This window comes from Tribolium madens, unplaced genomic scaffold (assembly GCF_015345945.1).
Source record: "Tribolium madens isolate multiple individuals breed KSU strain unplaced genomic scaffold, Tmad_KSU_1.1 Scaffold_11;HRSCAF=98;Tcas5.2_LG3b, whole genome shotgun sequence".
NCBI classification, from domain to species: Eukaryota; Metazoa; Arthropoda; class Insecta; order Coleoptera; family Tenebrionidae; genus Tribolium; species Tribolium madens.
Window position 1 is genome coordinate 6,196,380 of NW_025400975.1, and position 20,987 is coordinate 6,217,366.

Sequence of the window (20,987 nt, forward strand, 5' to 3'; positions counted from 1 at the left end):
TTTCTGTCAAGCAAGCGTAGAAATTTAGAACGTATGTCTACGGAAGATTAATGACAAGTGAGTGTCCAAATACCAAAAAATATCATTTAAGAATGTTTTGAGAAGTTTCATTAGATAATTCACCGCTTAGACCAGTTTTTTAACTTTTAGAAAAAAAATTGACATTTGTTAATATCCGGAATGCTTTGCGACATACGTCCACAAGAATTATTTATTTTTTTAAAATTATTGACAGACTATGGCGTTATATCGGGTTTGAACAATGAAACGCATTCAACTCTTCTAACTGTTTGACAATTTAATAATAGAATTCCATAGTGGTAGAAACATAAATTATAGATGAAATTAACCATGATTGATGCTTACATATCCATCTTACAGTAATATTTACAACGAAATCTCCTCGGGGTCACTAAACATTCCGATTCTTTTATGAATATCCACAGGCCGTACCGCGAAATAGTACTTATTTTTATCAGCAAACTGCGTCAAAGTGCACGCCATTGGAAGCGCTAACGCCTTCACATCACCCACTTTCCGCCACATGTCCGTACTAGGCGACGCACTAGTCTCCTGATATGCATATAACTGATAACTGGCTATAACTTCGTACATGTCCAGCTCATAGGGCATTTTCCACTGAAGAATAATTCCCGTATCTGTTTTTCTAATAGTCAAGTGTGGCTTCGGTGGTATAGGCTTGAGGGGCTTATCGGCCCCAATTCGAATCAGTGGTGGTACCGGCAGTGGGGCAGGATGCTTATTTGGCATTTTGATGGCTTTAGTCGCAGGAACGGGCTTTAACTGTATGGTATTCCCCTGTTTCGGGATGACAGACACAGCAGACCCGTTCAAAGTCGAAGCTAAAACAAAAAATCAAGTAACTGTGTAAAAAAACACAAAAAACGTACTTAAAACACCATTGGCTGATTGGAAGTTGACAACAACCGCTTTTTGCCCCAAAGTCGAATTCAAGACATTTTGGGGCGACGATTGCACAACATACATCACTTGGGGGGCACTTGACGTCACAACTGAAGTGATCGGAGTCACTTTCCCATGCGAAGTCGCTAATCTAATCCCTTGAGTAGGTTGTGCATTCACTCGCATTGGGGTTGGTCTCAAAGGAACTGCAACATTTTTCTGAACCATTTTATTCGGCGATTTATTTTTATCATCTTCATCGGTTAAATCGATGACCGAAGCTGAACCACCCCCTTGCTTGCCTCGAACTACTTGAGGGGGAGTCTTGGGGGTGTCATTGACTCTTCGTAGAGCTTGCGATAGTAAAGGAGTGACAGGTTTGGACTGCTGTTGAGGTTTCTGAGGAGTTGTAGCCTGAGAAACCAACAAAAACGTACACTAAATATGCAAGATTGATAACTGACTTCGTGAAGCTACTTACTTGGCGATTTGGGGGGTTTTGGACTGGGGTAGGGGCACTTCGAGGACTTCTAGCTGCTGGAACTGGAACTGGAACCTTCTGGTTCGGAACTGGCGGATTTGTTGTTGCTCTTCGTTTAGCTTCAAAACTTGAAACTGGAGTGAATTTCACTTGTAATCCCACCGATCGAGTGATTTTCAACGGACTTAAAGGTTTCTGTGTTGTATTGTGTTGTTTCAAATCATTCATCAATTTCTTATTTACGATTTCCAAATCGCGGGCTTGTTTTGTAAGTTGGAGGATTTCCTTCCTCATTGTCTCAATTAGTTGTTCTTGGACTTTTAATTGGTGGTGAACATCACCTAAATCACTCTTATGGACTATAGCCTCGCAAATTTTTTGCACACAAAACTCCTCTAAATCATGCATTGTTGGTTTTTTCTTAGTTTTCATAAACTCGGATAACGAAAGCAGTGTTTTTAATGGCAGTTTTTCCTGAAACTCATCATCTGTTCGGGATTTTTTCGCGATCCCATGCTCCCCCTCCTCAGAATTGACCCTTTTTAGCGACCTCCGTTTCTGATCAGCTGTCAAGAAGTTTTAACTACTGAACTACACCCTTAAAATCCTTACCTTCACTATCTTTCTCCTCTTCTTTTTCTTCCACTTCCCCATTCATCAACTTTCCGGTAACTTCATCCAACCTACACTCGTTCTCACTCTTATCAACATTATCACAAATTTTCTCCTCACTGTTAGTAGTCTCAGTCTTATTTTCACTTTCCCCATCACTAGTTTCTTTCACACTCTCACAATCCAACTTAGTTTCTTCAATTTCCAATTCTTGTCGTTCAATTTCCATTTCTTCCACGACTTCTATCTCTTCAGCTGCTTTCTCATTGGTAGCATCATCTTCAACCTTTCCGTCACTATCTTCGTTTTCTTCAACTGGATGTGCTTCATTGTATGCACTTTCTGCATTATCTTCAGCTGCATCTCGAATGATGCTAATGTCAAACAAGTCTTCGGAATCTTCATTTTGTAGCTTGGGGGAACTACTGGAATTATCACTTTTGGGTTCTTCAACGACTGGTGGACAAGTTTTGTCATTGTTTTGTTCTTCTTTTTCCTCAAGACTGTTTATTAGACCGTTCACTTGTGCGGATAACTTGTCTGCTTCGATTTCTTCACCACCAGAGGGGCTAGTTGGCTTTTCAGCCACACTCTCACTTGGACTATCGGTTTCTATACCATTTGGAGTATTTTCGATAACCTCTTCACTTTGAGATTTCACTTCTTCGTTTTGGGACTCTTCATTTTCCAAACTCTTCTTCACTTTCTTCTCTTCATCTTCATCATTTAGTAATCGTTCTTCCAATTGCGCATCAATGTTGTCAGTTGGTGTAGCCGAGTTTTCGAATTTATTCAAGATGTCTTCCTCTGTTTCATCTTTCGCCGGTTCTTGAAATTCTGAAAAATAAAACACATTTTTCTATTTTGCGTCTATAACAAGTCTAGTTTTCCGGTAAAAGCAATACCTTGAACAATGATATCGTTGTAAAAATCACTAGTGACCGTAAAATAACTATTAATGGTGCACATGCCAGAGCACCCAGGCAAGTTCGAATCATGACACGTGTCGTTTTCTGATTTAATATAAATCTCGGGTTTCCACGTGTCATGTCGTTTGACTAGTAACATGTTACCGAACCGATTTGCCAAATGGGTTGTGCTTGTGCGTTTGAAACAATGGCCAGTGTAGAGTTCTGGATTGGGTAGTTTTAAAAAAGCTGCGATTTCTTTGGGTATTTTGCCCATGGTATTCACACCAATTGGGCTATGGACACAATGTCCATTCCGATAAGTGAGAAAAAATCGTTTATGTGCGACTATTGAAGGCCTTAAATCGGCGTATTTCTTAATTTTGAGTATGCAGTATTCATCTGTTATTGTAAAAATTCGAATTGAACTGGTTTTTGTTTGAGGGACTGAGACTATTATCGAATTTGGTGTAAACTCAATATCGTCAATTGACATATTGGTTAGTTCCTCTCGTCTACAGGCCCCGTGATATCCCATAATCAAAATGACCTAAAATTAACACCATTTGTACAAAAACAATACAAGGTTTAAGCCTACTTTCATCGCCAAGTACATTCTATCATCGGCTTCTTGTAAAAATCTATGAATGTCTTCCTCTTCCAAAGTGTTTGATTTTTTTGGGCTATATCCTTCTGACGTGCATTTTAACAAGGCTTGAAGTCGACTGTACTTTGAAATATCAACATGTTTATACAAGCTTAGACAATGTCTTAACATCGAAAAGGTGGACCATAGAGTCGATGGCTTGTATTTATTTCGTTGTAATTCAAAATATGAAAGCAAAACATCTTCGGATATTTCTTCGCTTTCGTTCTCCTTACACCAATCCTTGAATTTTTTATATTGTTTCTGGTAAGTAGCATACGATTTTAGATTGTCGACGGAAATTGCAGCTTGTAGTCGATTATACTTTGAAATGTCAACATCTTTATACAAACTTAGACAATGTTTCAAAATTGCAAATAAAGTTGACTTGTTTTTATCACATTGTAATTCAAAATATGAAAGCAAAACGTCTTCGGTTATTTCCTCGATTGCGTTCTCCTTACACCATTCCTCAAACTTTTCATAGACAATCTCCTTTGTTTCTGGGGATTGAGATGACGAGAAGTCGTGTTCGCTCATTTTATTTTTTATTTGAGGAAACAAAATTTTTTCTATTTAATACGAGCCTAAAAGGCGCAAAATAGAAAAAATAGTTTGTAAAAAACTCGTTTCATAAGTCGTTTATGACACTCGTGTCATAAATCATGCCTTAGGAAACTAGTTTTTTAATAATACTGTTACGTAAATGTAGCTTTATTTATATTCGAGATAGATATACTTACTTTCCGTTTCGTCATCATCCAATGGTAAGTGAAAACTTTCTTCATCTGAATCTTTCTCTTCTCGATGCTTGTACGTGTCAAAAACTTCTAGAGTGTTACTTAAAGTTGTCATTTTGGGTGGATTATCTATGCAGTGGTCCAAAGATGGCATCATAACTGAAACAAAAGAGTGGAAAATGTAAATAATAATTGTGTAAAATGTGCATTTCGATCAATAAACAACCCACTTTATGGAAAATGAAGCATCCTAAACTTGACAAGTTTGACAATTGACACAACAAATTATAACAAGAGACGATTAAATGTCAATTTTATAACAACCAATTAAAAAGACTTTCAAGCAAACTGAAGCAAATGCAAATTGATTTTTTTATAATGTAATTTGGCCTGTTAATTAAATGCCAGTTTTTTGACGTTGTCTTTGTCACAATTTACAAATTCATAAACTCCTATCAAGTTTTTCCATTTTGTTTTTAACACTGACTATGACATTGCACTGCCAAAACCACTAAATAAGACAATTCTTTTGATAGTTTTCTAACCTTTTTGAGAACAACCTCTGAAAAATTTTACAACTTTGTTTTTGACAGTTTGCGATTTAATGCACTCAAGTGTAAATTTGATCCACGTTTGACATTTAAAGACCTCTTTCCTACCCACAAGCACACTAACAACAAAGAGACTAAAAAATACAGTATTGTAAAATACTTGTCAAGTTGTAAACTTCTGTGTCAATAGTCCCTAAAATTAGATTATTTTAAGCTAGTTTCCGTATTTTTTTCTTACAGCGACATGTCATTAAAAATAAAAAGTTACGTTTCACAAAAACGGAGATAAAAATTTTCTTTTAAACTGTTAATAAAATTTAAAACATGGTCGGATTATCGATGTTCTACTGTAAATACAGTGACTTGTGACTTTGTCGTGTTTGTAAACCCGAAACTTTAAATTTGATAATGAAAATTAGATTTTTACATTTTTAAGATGATAATTAAAAAAAATTATAATACATACCACGTGGAACAAAAAACTAGGCGTTAGCGCTAACAAAAAATACTCAATTGTAAAAGAATCTTAATAAGACAAATTTTACATAATTGACTGTCATTTTTGACAATTTACTTGACACTGATGACAACTGACTACAATCCTGACAATCCCGTCAATTTTTTTACACGCAATAGATAGTTATTTACGCATCAAGGGAATAAACAACTATTTTAATCCCAAGAGTGTTAATCCCTGATCGAAAGATGCACACAAAATTTTTCTTGCAACAGACTAAAGTACTTCCAGAAATATTTGGAAACAGAAACGGAGACAGAACTTTTACAGCGGGATACAAATTATCAAATATTTCTATAAATATATTAAATATAAGAAAATTACAAATTTGTTAAAATATTCAGTCATTCAATTGCAGTGTTGAGTAAAAATTAGTATTTCATTCATTTTATTCCCGAGGGAATATTAATCAAAAAAGTATAAATAAAGCATCATTTTATTCCCGGTTGAGAGAAAAAAAGATAATTAGATTGGTTGTCATTGTCAAGTGATTTTTATTGATAACATAATATTTAGGTACAGTTGTGGACAAAAAATCTGGGACAATCAACATTTGCTCAATGTGTATTAAACTTTCAAATTGTCTCTCAAAATAAAAATTGATAACAATTTAAAAATGACCCTTCAAGTTTTTTGAATCTAGAGAGATACTAGATCACTTGAGTTATTTATAAAACCTTTGTAAATGTAGACAGCATTAAAAAACTAATCTTCAACATAATGTTTGTGACAATATGTCATAACTTATATAACTTTATTTGTAAAAAGCCAAATTTACTCGATGTAAACTTCTGATTTTTTGATTTACACAATTGATTTCATAAAAAACTGGAGAATGACAGTAAAATAAACATCATTTTATCACTATTTTTCATAGATTGTTACGGAATTTAAATAGCGAGTTTAAAATATCATGAGGTGGAAGACACTTGATAAAAAGATAGGTTACATCATTTATACCTTTCATTTTGCCACTTTAACTTAATTTTTTCAACTGTAGGGCCAAATTAGGCCTTGTTCTTCTCTATTTCAAACTATTAACTTCAAGAGGCAAACTTGATAGAAAATCAACGGTGTCATAATTGACACTTGTGTCATTCATTACGGCCATTAGGCGTCAGTTTTGCAGCTTGTCCCGTTTTTTATGAAACCAGTTGTACATTATACTATTATTATTAACCTCTCTCATCATGCGTTTTAAGTTAATTGTCATCAATGTCAACAAATTCCATGTAAAAATGTCAAAAATACAATCAGAAATTTTACCGAAAGATGCACACATAATTTTTCTTCCAACCGACAGGTACTTCCAGAAATATTTGAAAACAGAATCGGAGACAGTACTTTTCTTGCTATTACAACGGTATGCAAATTATCAAATATTTCTAGGACTACTTTAATTTATAACAAAAAACATAAGAAAATGATAAATTTGTCAAAATATTCAGTCATTCAAAAATTGGTACTTCATTTATTTTATTCCCGAGGGAATATTAATCAAAAAAGTATAAATAAAGCATCATTTTATTCCCGGTTGTGAGAAAAAAAGATAATTAGATTGGATGTCATTGTCAAGTGATTTTTATTGATAACATAATTTTCAGGTACAGTTGGTGGACAAAAAAACTGGGACAATCAAAATTTGCTCAATGTGATCAAACTTTCGAATTGTCACTCAAAATAAAAATTGATAACAATTTAAAAATGACCCTTCAAGTTTTTTGAATCTAGGGAGATACTAGATCACTTGAGTTATTTATAAAACCCTTGTAAATGTAAACAGCATTAAAAAACTGAACTTGATGTTTGTGACAATATGTCATAACTTTTATAACCTTATTTGTAAAAAGCCAAATTTACTCGATAAACTTCTGATTTTTTGACTCATACAATTGTCATGTTTGTCCCAGTTTTCTATGTCCAACGACTGTACAATTTGTTTCATAAAAAACGGGAGAATGACAGTAAAATAAACATCATTTTATCACTATTTTTCATAGATTGTTACGGAATTTAAATAGAGAGGTTAAAATATCATGACGTGGAAGACACTTGATAAAAAGATAGGTTACATCATTTATACCGTGCCATTGTAACTTAATTTTTTCAACTGTAGGACCAAATTAGGCCCTGTTCTTCCCTATTTCAAACAATTAACTTCAAGAGGCAAACTTGACAGAAAATTAACGGTGTCATAATTGACACTTACAGTCATTAGAAGTCAGTTTTACATGATGTAAATTAGCATGTCCCGTTTTTTATGAAACCAGTTGTACTTTATATTATTATTATTAACCTCTCGCATCGTGCGTTTGAGGTTAATTGTCATCAATGTCAACAAATTCCATGTAAAAATGTCAAAAATACAATCAGAAATTTTAAACTTGTCAATTGTAGTGTTAAGTATTCGCATTTTTATTTTGACTTAAATTTTATTGTGTCACCGAAAAAACCTTTTTGTGATAAAAGTTCGATAACATGGTGAACAAATAAATCTAGACTTTCACGTTTTAATTTCCGAGTTATTATTAGTTTTAACGCCGAGTTATTGGTTAACTTCGTTAACGGTACGGAACGCTACGCCCGTCGCCCCTCTCTCCCCGCCATGTCCCCATCCATTATGTGATTCGCTTTGCACTATGCCATTCACAAAAGTCTCAACTATACATATAATTACCTCGATACTTTACCAAACACCAAAAAGTGAGGAGTACTAAACCCGAAATTCTTTCATTTCACTAAACTCGAACAAGGTCGCCAGTTATAGAGACTAGAAGACTGCAGACCGTATTCTACATTGCTGCATTTCTAGTTAAAACCCACAATACGCTTGCGCACAACCCACCGGGGAGACGGTCTTGGTCTCCAAAATGTAAAAATTTTATCACATCATCAGGGATCTTAGCCCGTTTGTTCAAACCCAGGCCAAGAACTGAGGACCGTAATGAAAAAATTTTGGCCCAAAGGGCAAAAATTACAAGTCCGGGAACAAGCCGTGAGGCTGCAAGAACCGATCCGAGGTGTGGGATAAACGCCAACTATGACGCTCGGCCACAAAACCTGCAAAACGATCATTGGGTCGTCTATAAGCCAATAAAATTTCCCGATTTCAATGTTTTCGATTCACAATGTACTCATTTAATATAGGCCCCTCGAAACAAAAGTACAAAATAAAACATTTCTTAGCCTTTTTACGCAAACTACCAAAAAATAGTCGTGAGATAAAAGAAAAAGTTGAGACAAACAAAAGAAAATGGGCATGAAAAAGGCACCCAAAATCAATACATGCGAAGCTGACCAAAAAAAATCAAAAGTCAAAAATATGAAAATTTCAGAAATGAAACGTCGAAACGAAAAAATCGTTAGAGATGTTTGAAGGTCGAACAGCATTGGTCGTGTACGCATGCGTACCAACTTGACCTCATATTTATTCTCTCGATTCTTGTCTGACCAATTTGACAAAACTCATGAAAATAAGAAAATTCAAGAATAAAAAACCCACAAAGAAAAACATAATGTACCCATTTCGATATAATTACAAAATTAACGACAAAGATCATTTCCTTTCTTCTTCACATAAATTTTGGGGGGCTGGGGGGAGGGGGGTTGTTTCAAAATTAATAAATTTTACTATTTAAGTCGGAGATATAAAAAAACAAGATAATAAATATAGTGTATAACACGCGTAAAATGATCGATTGTAAAAATGTCAAAATTATTATTATTACGAATGTCAGCAATTAGACCGCCAAAATTTGAATATTTAAAAACAAATGAGTAATTAATCCGTTACGTAAAAGTAAGCGTTGCGCTACGGCTATGTCAACGAGTGAGAGTACGACGCAATAGATCGCACTACCGCAACTCCCCTCGCAATGGACTCGCCCCGGTAAAATGTGGCTGTTTTTTTCTCATTCAGGAACTATATCCCTTTTAAATTCTATCCAATTTTTTATATTTTGTGAAAAATAAAAAACATTTTTGGTTTAATGACATTGCACCTAGCGCGATTCTCGATCAATGAAATAAGGCCAAAGGGACTCTACTGTAACATTACTCAAAAAATATGCAAAAAATCAGGGGTACCATAGACCCCTCTTAAGAGTAAAATACAGTGCGATAAAAAAAGTCTTTCTATCAAGTAGGCGTCCTAGTTGCATGGCAGTTCGTGTGTTATCTAGATGTCAAAAAATTATTTTATAAAAATTAAAACATTGAATTAATTAAATTGAATTATTCTCAAAACAAACTAAAATAAGATTATGTTAGTGTTTATTCATAAAAATCGTTCACCACGGTTTCCTGTCATAATTTACACAAAAATTATTTTGACATTTCTCATTTGTCATTGTGACATTTTATATTCCACAGACATACGTTTTAAATTTCTACGCTTGCTTGATGGACCGACTTTTTGATCTCACTGTAGTTTCGTGTATCGTTAGCTAATTGCTAATTATTTATTTAGTTAAATAATAAAAATGCATTTGTTAAACTATCTACTCCCCAAAACCACGTGATTGACCAAATATCCAGACCGGACGAGTCCATTCCAGGAGTGCAATAGGGGAGCTCGGAAACGAAACGGTTATGTTTTGTCGCACTACTATAGCAACTTGTTTTTATTTTCCGCGAAAACAATTAACCAAAAAACACCCTGTAGAATTTTTATTTAAAATAATGGAGAGGGGGGAGGAAATTTTCCACCCAACTTTTCAAACTTTAAATCAATAGTCTTTTCATGTTTCACATTTCCCAAACTCAATCGACGTGGCTTTAACTCCCAGCCAGGGGGTTAATTACCATGTCCCCCACGTTTTTGAATCACCTGGTGTATGTCATTGAATCACCCGATTTGTATGTTTTTTCGAAAATGACAGTATTTCTAATGCGCATTTGAGTACATCCTGTTTTGACATTCTAGAATGACCTTGAACTAAATATAGTCAAACTATAAATAATATTGCAAGACCACTGGTCTAAATGCAATGTAATGTATACACCATAGAAGAAAATATCAAAATGTCTTATAAAACGTCGCCAATAGTTTAATTATTTTGACTTTCTATGAATTTCTACGCAACATAAAATTGGCACCGCTGCAATGAGGTAAACGAACGCGACTCCCCTCACGTAACTTGAACTCGTCGGACTCAACAGAGAACATGGTAGTTGGTCGACAAAATGGCCGACGAAATTCCTACATCAAAATATACTTTAAAAAGCCGTCAAAATAAAAAGAATGTTAAAAGGCAAAATCAATATTGTACTCTACGAACTTTCGTGAATTGAGACACCAAACAAAATTTTATCGGGTTCAATACAGACCGGTCAATTATTTTAACACTTGAAATATGCAACATTTGAACGAACACAAGATTCTAGAATTTAGAAAAAGTTCCAATAATCACAAGTCTTAAATAATATAAAGCGGAAATGTTCGATTTACCATAGTGTAATTACTAATTAGTAACCTAACCTCTCATGCATCATTACTTTAGTTACTTAAATAAGCTCAAATTTTTAGTACTTCTTTTGAAAGTTACGTCAAATAAAACTTGTAGTATGTTGACATGACCGCCATTTTGAAAGTTTTATGAAATAAGTATTGTAATTACCTCCAATCACAAGTTTTTGTGAAAACTTAAGGCAACAACGCACCACAAACTCAAAAAAAAACTCCTCGACTACTCTCGTAAGTGACTCGCTAATGTTCGGTAGTGACTCGTCCCCCCACCACAACCCTCGGCCATATTGAAAGTCTCAACTTATAACCTCAATTTAACTTTCTACCACAAATAGTAGATTATAACAAATATACTAGAGTAGTTTTACCACACACATGGTGTGTTGGGGTTTATGGTTATATACAACGTGATTAAAAGAAACACTCACCTTAAATTAAAATTCTTGACAGCATTAATATAATGTGTCAATTCGTCGAAACTTAACCTAAATTTATTTAAAAAACACCACGAAAATACCGCCACAATTTCTTGGTTGTTCACCGTGCCCACTTGATAAAAGCGTCGTCGAGAAAGACTGTGGACTGAGCGTTGTTGCCAAATGGTCACGGCTACGGCGCACCGAATCCGCGCCTACTTTTGTACTCTACTATATCCAGTGACTTGACGCCAACTTTGGGTTTAAATTAAAAAAAATACTGTTTTGCCCATTGACCCATATGGGCTATATGACAAGTCCGCACTATCTATGAGACTAATGGGTCAAGTCTCAATCGATAGCCATTTGGTGACGTAGGGCAATACCATTGTCTTGGTCTATTTACCAATATCTCAGATCTCTAGATTCTTGTTTTGTCTAATTAAGATTGATGTAACTTTTTTGTCCTAGGATTGTAGGAGAAGTATTTTTGCTTTTGGGGGACTCGAATTGATCGAAATTGAGCAAAAATTGAGCAAGTGCGCATGCCCCGGTGCTTTTTACGATCAGGTTGTTACCGAGTGAATGAGATAGGAAATAAATTTGGTTGCCTAATGGCAAGAGTATTATTTTTACTTGACCTTGATTTTACATTATATGAAGAATGAATGTTAACGGGGCTAAAATGATTGGACTACGTTGTATTTACATAATGATTAAGATTATGAATTATTGTGAATGAGGTTATTTTGAAATCCTGAAATTGGCTCAGTTGCAGAATGAAATGTAATTAAAAAAAAATAGGTTTATGTTCCTGAAAAAAACAAGAAAAAAATGGAAACTTTAACTAATCTAAACTAAAACTAAAGCAGTGTTCATAATAATAAGAATTTTATCTATGTGGGTGTATATAAATAAAAATTTTGACGGTAAAATGACCCGAGTCGTGAGAGAACGAGATTTACCAAAACTGCAGGTCTCCGCTTCGAACGGAGCTAAAATAATGCTCGTTGTGTGGACTTGATTAACCCATAGTTTTTTTTATTGTTTTATTACAAAAAAAAAAAATTGAATAAGATTTGACACAACTTTTCGAAAACGTTTTTCGTCTTATTATTCATTGTCTTTGATTTGATTTCATTGCAACTGTAACACTCTAGATGATTGTTTGAGTTGGTAATACTGAATTATTGAATTGGCATAACTTTAGGACTTTGTTCGAAATTGTGCATAAAGTCCATAGAACGAAAGATGAACATGATGAGTCATTAAGACGGTCTAACCAGTGGCGTAGCCAAAATAAATAGTGAAGGGCGTTCACATGTAGAAAATCAATAATTATCAAAAAAATATGCAGAAATGTGTTTCAAAATGATTTTCCACATGCCGCTTTAAAAAAACCTCAAACCAGAAAGATGGAAAAAATCCATGGAAAAACATACACAAGATCAGCGGTAACAATTAGACATAAAAAAGTCAAATGTCAATTTTTTTTTTAATTTTATACCAAAAAAAAAACACTAAAAAGAACAAAAAATAAACTATGCGTTAAAAAGCGAAACTACGTCTCCAAATGTCAAGTTTGTAAATTTATGGCCACAACTTTATTCACTTGAAAGCTTGAATTTTCATATACAGGGTGCGCCCCAAAGAAAAATGCCATGTAAGATACGATACCAAGAACACGAAAAAAATTTTTAAAAAATTCTATCTATAAAAATTTCGAAGTTATGAGAGTTTAAATTTTGAACTTTGACAGACAGAAATACACATTTCTGTTGGAAAAATAATTTTCCAAATTTTTTGCTACAGGTTGTAATAAGAGAAAAAAAGGAAGCTGTATCCTAAGTTCTAACACTGTTCAATGTTATTTGTGGCTTTTATAGTCAAAATTGTTGTACCATTACTAAATAATTATAAAAAAACATATACAAGATCATCAGTATCATTAAAGAGACATAAAAAAATGTCAAATGTCAAAATCTTTTTTCAATTTTTAAACATTATTTCCATGTTCCTTGTATGTTATCTTACTTGGAATTTTTCTCTGAAAAACAAATTCTGACACACCCTGTATACAACGTGTTTTATAATGATTTTCTCATACTCGCCTATGAATTTTTCATGTAAAATAAAAAATGCCGCTTTAAAAAATATTGAAACTAATTAACCTCAAATGTTAACTTATTTCGATTGACAGCTGTCACTGTTGACAGAACTATTTGGTTCAAAAAGAGTAGAGCAGCACAAAAAAATTTGCATGTAGAGAAATTCCATAGACGACTAGAATGAAAACCATTTTGAAATAAATTGTATACAGGGTGGGTCCGTTTTAATTGACGAAAATTCAGGAATAATTAGAACACAATTTTCTGCCTACCCGGATTTTCTGTGTTACGCCATTGATTAAATTATTTTTTTAAACAAATTATACAAAACAATAGTCATCAGTCTCATCACTCATCTAGTGTGTCACAAGAGTGTTTGTAACAGTTGTTTTTTATGTCATTTTTCTCAAAATTATTCGAATATGAAATTGTTTGTCAAAAACGCTCTTTGTTGCTTTCTTTATTGCAAGCATCTTATTAAAATATAAATATCAATAATGAAATTCAATTAGAATATCTTGTCGCATGTTACGACCACCCCTTCATTCATTACCCATAATTTAAATTGCCTGGGAATCTAGATGGCATGTCTTTATTAGTTTCATATTTAATGATGCTGAGAGTTTTAAAGCAATAATCAATATAGTTAATATTTTCTCAATAAGTCTTCTGATAATAATTCAAACAAATTGATTTATTGTATTTTTTACTAAGCACACATCCAAATCGATTAATAAATACCGTGCGATCAAAGAAATAATAAATTAGAGTAGGCGGTGATTAAAGTCCTTCAGATGGCAATCCTGATTTTTGACATCAAATGTCAGCGGAAACTTTGACAAGTTTGCGTTTTATTCCTTTTGAGTGAAATAATGTTCACTTTAGAGCAAATTTTTTTTATTGCTGTACAAGAGGAAAACCGTAGATGGTCATTTTCACTTTCAATTTGTGTGGAAAATTTCCAGTCCAAATTCTCAGCCAATGTAGAATTTAATCGACGCCTACTCTAATTTATTTTTTATTTGATCGCACGCTAGTATAAAAAAATAGTACAAAAAGTTTTGTTACATTATTAGTGAGTTGAGTATTTTATAGATTGAAGCACTCAGCTTCGCTTCGTGCGTCACAAAAAACACATTAAATAAAAAACAATTTGGCCAACTTACCGTGATGTGCCTTCATATGTATATTTACACCAGACTGGTGTCTAAAGTGTTTTCCACACAGTCCACATATGTACGGTTTTTCCCCGGTATGTATCAGAAAATGTTGCGTCACAGAACACTTCTGTCGAAATTTCTTTCCACATACTGAGCAAGAAAACGCCTTTGTCCGCTGATGTATAAGTTTGTGTTGCCACAAATGAGAATTCTGTTTAAAGCATCTCCCGCACTTTCCACATTTGAACGGTTTTTCCCCGGTGTGTATCCTTAAATGGGTTGTTAACTGCCCTTTTAGTCGAAATTTCTTGCGGCATTTTGGGCAAGGATACGGCATCAACCCCGTATGTATACTCTTGTGTTGCAACAAATTAATCTTCAGTCCAAAATGTCTCCCGCACTGTTCACATTTGTACGGTTTTTCCCCGGTATGTTTCCTCAAATGTTGTGTCAGATGCGACTTCAGTCGAAAACTCTTTCCGCATTCTGGGCAAGAATACTTCGAATCGATATCTAGACACGTGTTTTGCAACTGTCGAGTTGAGTAACTCACAGCCATCTCAGCCGATTTTAATTTCTCAGTGTTCCTCCAAAAACGTCAAAGTTGGTAATTCTTCACCCAAAAACTTGATGACCACGTGATGACACCAATGATTAAACATTAAACTCCACTAGATGAGACTTAGAGTGAGAGAGAGCTTCGACCTCGACGTGGAAAAGAGAGAGGCGTCTTGAATGCAGGGTTGCCAGTGCTTGTAACGAATCTAAAGTGGACATTAATTTATTGTAAAGTTGGCAGCACCCAGCCCGCAATCTCTAGTGTCTGTGTTGTGTTTATGTTGGTAGCTGAAGTTTGACTAGGAAAGTGTGACGTAGGGGCAGGTTTGCATTCCACACAAACTTAAATCGCATGCGCAAAGTGTGTCTGTCATTTGTTTTAACTTCGTTTACAACATAACGTGTTTATGTAGTATCGAATTTTTTGTGATAAAATTCAAAGTTACGAAAATGAGGTTAGGTTAACATTGCATATTTTGACAGGTTACACATGTGTTTGTGTGGAATTAGAGATGGGCAAGAATCATCGATGTTATTAAAACATCGATTTTTTGCTTACAACATCGATGACATAACATCGGTAACAATCGATGTGTTTGGTTACGATGTTTTGTTCAGTTTTTTTTTTTAATATTTAACTGTGTTTTCATATTTTTTTTTTATGTTCAATAAAGTTTGTAGCACTGACTGTGGTGCTGTTTTTTTACAATTGATATTAATACAATGTAGGACGTAGGGAATGTAGGGACCTGTAATAACAAATCTGTCAATTTTGACTATTTTCAAAAGCAGGACACGATGCCCGAAGCAAGAAATAGAATTAAAGGAACTAGACTTAAAAAAATATTATTTTTAAACTCATTAAAAAAAAGAAGACTGGTAGATAAGAAGAAATAGAAAGAAATATTGTATTGATTTTTAAATAATGTTTGTTTTTATTTTTGATGTTTAATAAATGTTTTGTTTGTATCACACTTATTTGACTCATTTTCAAAAAAGCAAACCAAATTGCAAACATCGATAGAATATCGATGTTTTCACCCGATAGGTATATCGTACATCGATTAAAAGTCATCAAAAATCGATGTTGTAAACATCGATGTTTTTCTTTCATTTTGCCCATCTCTATGTGGAACGCGAGGCTGCCGTGACGTCACGACTTTCCTACTCATTATTTCTTAGTTTTAATGGCTACTTACCGAACAAGTAACTAAATTTGTGTCAGCAGTTGTGATTGTGACAAACGCAAGTACTCTAACCCAATTTTTTCGGTATTATTATTTGTGACAGATGTTATCGTATCAACAAGAAATTACTACCTAGGATTTAGGGATATTCGTGAATAGGTTGCCATAAATTTGGTTAGGTCGGTTTCTGGTGATATAGTAACTAGTGTCAAAATTTAGGTTAAGTCACCTGTCAGCTTGTATGGATAATTCAATTGATAGTTGACAGCAGATTGACAGAAAATGTCAACCGTCAACAACAAACGGTAACCAACCCTAAGCATTCAAAGTTACTTTGAAAATTCTAGTTACACTTGAGTGCAAAAAAAAACGCAAATTGATTTTTTTTGTAATGTAATTTGACCTGTTAATAAATGCCAGTTTTTTGACGTTGCCTTTGTCACAATTCTCAATTTCATAATTGTCAACCATCTTCCAACTTCTATCAAGTTTTTCCATTTCGTTTTTAATACTGAGTATGACATTGCACTAGCAAGACCACCAAATACGACATTTCTTTTCATAGTTTTCTAACCTTTTTGGGAACAACCTTATTCACATTAGTAAATTTCTGAAAATTTGACAATTTTGGTTTTGACAATTTGCGTTTTTTTTTGCACTTAAGTGTACAAACAACATGAAAACGTGATTTTCCTAAGAATTCAAATTTCTTGTTGACAAATCTGTATGTTTAAAATCGGATTTACATAACTCAGTTTATACAAATTTATCATTGAAAATGAAAAACCACTCCTATTTTTTGTATTATTTGGTTAATTTGGTAACTGTCGGTTGAAATTAAATAAATTAATTGCGATTTTGTTACACAATTCTTTGTGAAATAAAAAATTAATAAAATGCAACTCTAAGAACAAAAAGAAAAAACTTCTACGGACTGAAGCACATAAATTTTCACGGATTAATGATATCATTAAAAAATGGTTATCCCTTTCCTGTCTCAGTCAAAAAAAAATACTGAAATATGAGACCATTTGACTACAGAATTTATTTCAAAGTTGGCAACACCTGCCTACTACTTCTAATGTGTTATTGTGTATGTTGGCAACAGAAATTATGTTAATACTGGCGACAAAACGCAGTAGACTCAATTTTTTACATACCTCTAAAAAACAATTAAATGTTTAAAATCGGATTTACAATAGGTAAATATGATCAGACATAAAAATCCTAAATTATTTTTTTAAGCATCAATAGTCGTATCAATAGTTAAAAAAAATTGTACCACCATTGAAAATCCAGTTTTTGATATTGTTTAATCCTGAAAAAAATAAACGTAATTATTAGTAAAAATAAAATGGTGAAATGTTTAAAATAGTACATAACCATGTTTATTTCATCGAAACAATACAGCTAATGCTGCAACCAACAAAACACCGGTGTTTTGGTTGTTGCTTACTTCTTTCAATGATTTCATTTAACCGTTAAAGGTTATGTCTTATGTCACATTTTTTCATAGGTTATAGGACAACTAAAAAACTCTTAAATTTCGTTATGTTCGAGATGATTTAACTCACTTCCAAATTGTACGAAAAAAGTGTTCAGGTGGCAACATTCCGAACAATGTTATTTATAAAAGGACAGTTTTTCAAGACTCGACTGTTTTCAAAAACGGTACATTTAAAACCAAAAAACCCGAAAATAAAATTACATTTTTTAGGCGAGATTTTTCAGTTCAGACTTGATGCCAAACTTGTCCCAATTTAGTATTGAACCAAAGTTTAACAACGCAGAGCAAGAAAAAATTCTAAATATCCTCAACGAATCCAACAAAGATCAATTACAATGGTAGTTTGTGATTTCACAAAATTTTAAAACTAACACATTAATTACAGTTTCAATGTTGCCCAAACTAATATAAAAAAAATAGAAAATTACAAAAAGAGAAACGGCCCATTTAAGTCACTTAATGAGCTTTTGGAAGTCGACGGCTTAAGTGTTAAAATGCTGGAGAAGATGTGCAAACAATTAATTTTGGACTCCACAAATCCAAATGTAAAAACCACCACTAATGAGAATAAAAAAACGAGACAAATTCTAACACCACAACTACCAACATCAACTGTATGTAACCAACACTTATGGCAAATTTTCACAAGCTGTTTTAGGACTTGTCAACAGCAGTAGGCATACATTTAGCCCCCATGGGGGTGAGTTGGGCGAAAATAAGTGTCTCAGGAAACCAGCTTGAATCTTGGGGCTATGAAGACTTCACAAATCTCCCAAAAAAGATGTTTTCAACTGACACGTTTAAACTAGTAAATCAGTGATTAAAACAAAGATAGTAAATAAAACTGTTTCGGTTTTAGGCCTTGGATATTTTAAATCAACTTCCGACAGGTGACGCTTACATATTTGAAGGGAATTCAAGTATGGGCCAAAAACAGTCCTCAGCGGTGCCCCCTTACACTCAACAATTAGAATTGTGCTCCATGTTGTTGGCTCTTATCAACACCAGCTCCAATCACAATAAAATTTCACAAAATTCTGTCTATTTTTTAAGGTCAAAATTACCCGCAAGGTATAGTATTTATTTTATTCCAGTGATTGAAAAACTCAATTATTGGTTTCAGGATGTTTAAAACTTTGGTTGGTAATGAGTGTGTTTCATGCACTTCTGTAATACTACAATTATTGGGTGATTCCCCCGATGATTTTACACTCCCCTGTTCTTCTATTACTTTTGAAGAAAAGTTGAAAAGTGATTATTTGGTCCAATCACCGGCTCATAAAGAACTTCTAGGTCAGGCTTTAATGTTAGTGATTGCTTTTATGGATTTATGCATCAGGAAAAACCCAATTAGCATCAAAGCCATCGCACCCAATAGAAAATGACATGTAAAAAAATAATGTACATAAATAAAGAAATCAAAAGTTTTTTTTTCACTGTCCATTATTGTCCCCTAAATGTCAAAATTTGAAAAAATGTAGATAGGAAATTGAGAGACACTAATCCAGTAAAATTATTTTCAACTATACAGCGTGTCCCAAAAATAAGTTAAAATACAAACTTGTGTTTTTTAAGTGAAACTGGTTTCTGTTTGGTTTTTTATTTCTGCATTTTAGAAAACAAAATTTCTAATTTCTTTTTTCTTTTTACTGGTTTTTGATCAATGATTTCTAGTTATGGGTTTCTGATTTCTGCATTTCGAAAAACAGAAAATTTTTGGTTTCTGATTGATGATTTCTGATTACGGGTTTTTAATTTCTGCATTTCAGAAAACAGAAAATTTCTGGTTTCTGATTGATGATTTTTGATTTCTGGTTACGGGTTTCTGATTTCTGTATTTCATATTCAGATTGATAGTTTCTGATTGATGATTTTTGATTTCTGCATTTCAGAAAACAAAAAATTTCTAATTTCTTGTTTCTGATTACTGGTTTCTAATTGACGATTTTTTATTTTTAATTACGGGTTTCTGATTTCTACATTTCAGAAAATAAAAAAATTCTGGCTTCTGATTGATGATTTTTGATTTCTGGTTTGTGATATGTGGTTTTTGATCAATGATAATCTCTTTACGGGTTTTTAATTTCTGATTTCTGCATTTCAGAAAACAGAAAATTTTTGGTTTTTGATTGATGATTTCTGATTACGGGTTTTTAATTTCTGCATTTCAGGAAACAGAAATTTTCTAGTTTCTTGTTTCTGATTACTGGTTTCTAATTGATGATTTTTGATTTCTGGTTTGTGATTTGTGGTTTTTGATCAATAATTTCTCGTTACGGGTTTTTAATTTCCGACGTCTGTATTTCTGATTGATGACTTCTGATTTCTTGTTTCTGATTACTGGTTTCTAATTTTTGATTTCTGGGTACGAGTTTCTGATTTCTGCATTTCATATTCAATTTGATGATTTCTGATTACTGAATTTCAAACACCCGAAAATTTTTAATTTCGTGTTTTTGATATAGAAACCAGTAGGTATCTAATTGATGACTTTTGATTTCTGATTACTAATTTCTGATATCTGCATATCAGAAAATAAAAAAATTCTGGTTCCCGATTGATGATTTTTGGTTTCTTGTTTGTAATTTCTGGTTTTTGATCAATGATTTTTAGTTACGGGTTTTTGATTTCTGATTTCTTCATTTCAGAAAAACTGAAAATTTTTGGTTTTTGATTGATGACTTCTGATTTCTTGTTTCTGATTACTGGTTTCTAATTGATAATTCTGATTTTTGATTTCTGGTTACGAGTTTCTGATTTCTGCATTTTGGAAAACAGAAAATTTCTAATTTTTTGCTTCTGATTACTGGTTTGAAATTGATGATTTTTGATTTCTAAATACGGATTTATGATTTCTGCATTTCAGAAAATAATAAATTTCTGGTTACGGGTTTCTGATTCCTGGATCTCATATTTAGATTGATGACGTCTGATTGATAATTTCTGATTTCTGTATTTCAGAAAACAGAAAATTCCTAATTTTTTGTTTCTGATTGATGATTTTTGATTTCTAATTACGGGTTTCTGAGATCTGCATTTCAGAAAATAAAAAATTTCTGGTTTCGATTGATGATTTTTGGATACTGGTTTCTGACTGATGATTTTTGATTTCTGGTTTTTGATCAATGATTTCTAGTTACGGGTTTTTGATTTCTCATTTCTGCATCTGCAAATTTTTTTTAGTTTCTGATTGATGATTTCTGAT

The 20,987-nt window shown here is 33.3% G+C and overlaps 2 protein-coding genes across 9 annotated transcripts; one reads left to right on the forward strand and one right to left on the reverse strand.

The window, feature by feature from the left end:
* Window positions 1-278: 278 nt before the first annotated feature.
* LOC123015932 (RE1-silencing transcription factor) lies at window positions 279-16,420 on the reverse strand. 5 transcript variants are annotated; one of them, XM_044416039.1, is made up of 7 exons: window positions 16,288-16,420; window positions 14,537-15,294; window positions 4,315-4,470; window positions 2,018-2,854; window positions 1,406-1,971; window positions 912-1,362; window positions 279-863 (listed from the first exon to the last, which is right to left on the reverse strand). In XM_044416039.1, the coding sequence occupies exons 2-7, from the start codon at window positions 15,087-15,089 to the stop codon at window positions 388-390; spliced, it is 3,039 nt and encodes a 1,012-aa protein (XP_044271974.1). In that variant the 5' UTR covers window positions 15,090-15,294; window positions 16,288-16,420; the 3' UTR covers window positions 279-387. The 5 variants fall into 5 exon arrangements, with proteins under 5 accessions (XP_044271974.1, XP_044271983.1, XP_044271992.1 ...); XM_044416048.1 differs by lacking the exons at window positions 14,537-15,294; window positions 16,288-16,420 and adding an exon at window positions 11,275-11,432; XM_044416057.1 differs by lacking the exons at window positions 14,537-15,294; window positions 16,288-16,420 and adding an exon at window positions 8,057-8,206.
* Window positions 16,216-19,216, forward strand: LOC123015953. Of its 4 annotated transcripts, none has more exons than XM_044416095.1 (7): window positions 16,216-16,333; window positions 17,792-17,946; window positions 17,993-18,120; window positions 18,168-18,396; window positions 18,441-18,590; window positions 18,642-18,853; window positions 18,906-19,216. In XM_044416095.1, exons 2-7 carry the CDS (start codon window positions 17,896-17,898, stop codon window positions 19,165-19,167), a joined length of 1,032 nt encoding a protein of 343 aa, XP_044272030.1. In that variant the 5' UTR covers window positions 16,216-16,333; window positions 17,792-17,895; the 3' UTR covers window positions 19,168-19,216. The 4 variants fall into 4 exon arrangements, with proteins under 4 accessions (XP_044272030.1, XP_044272015.1, XP_044272022.1 ...); XM_044416080.1 differs by having other exon boundaries at window positions 16,293-16,454; XM_044416087.1 differs by lacking the exon at window positions 16,216-16,333 and adding an exon at window positions 16,547-16,580.
* Window positions 19,217-20,987: the final 1,771 nt, after the last annotated feature.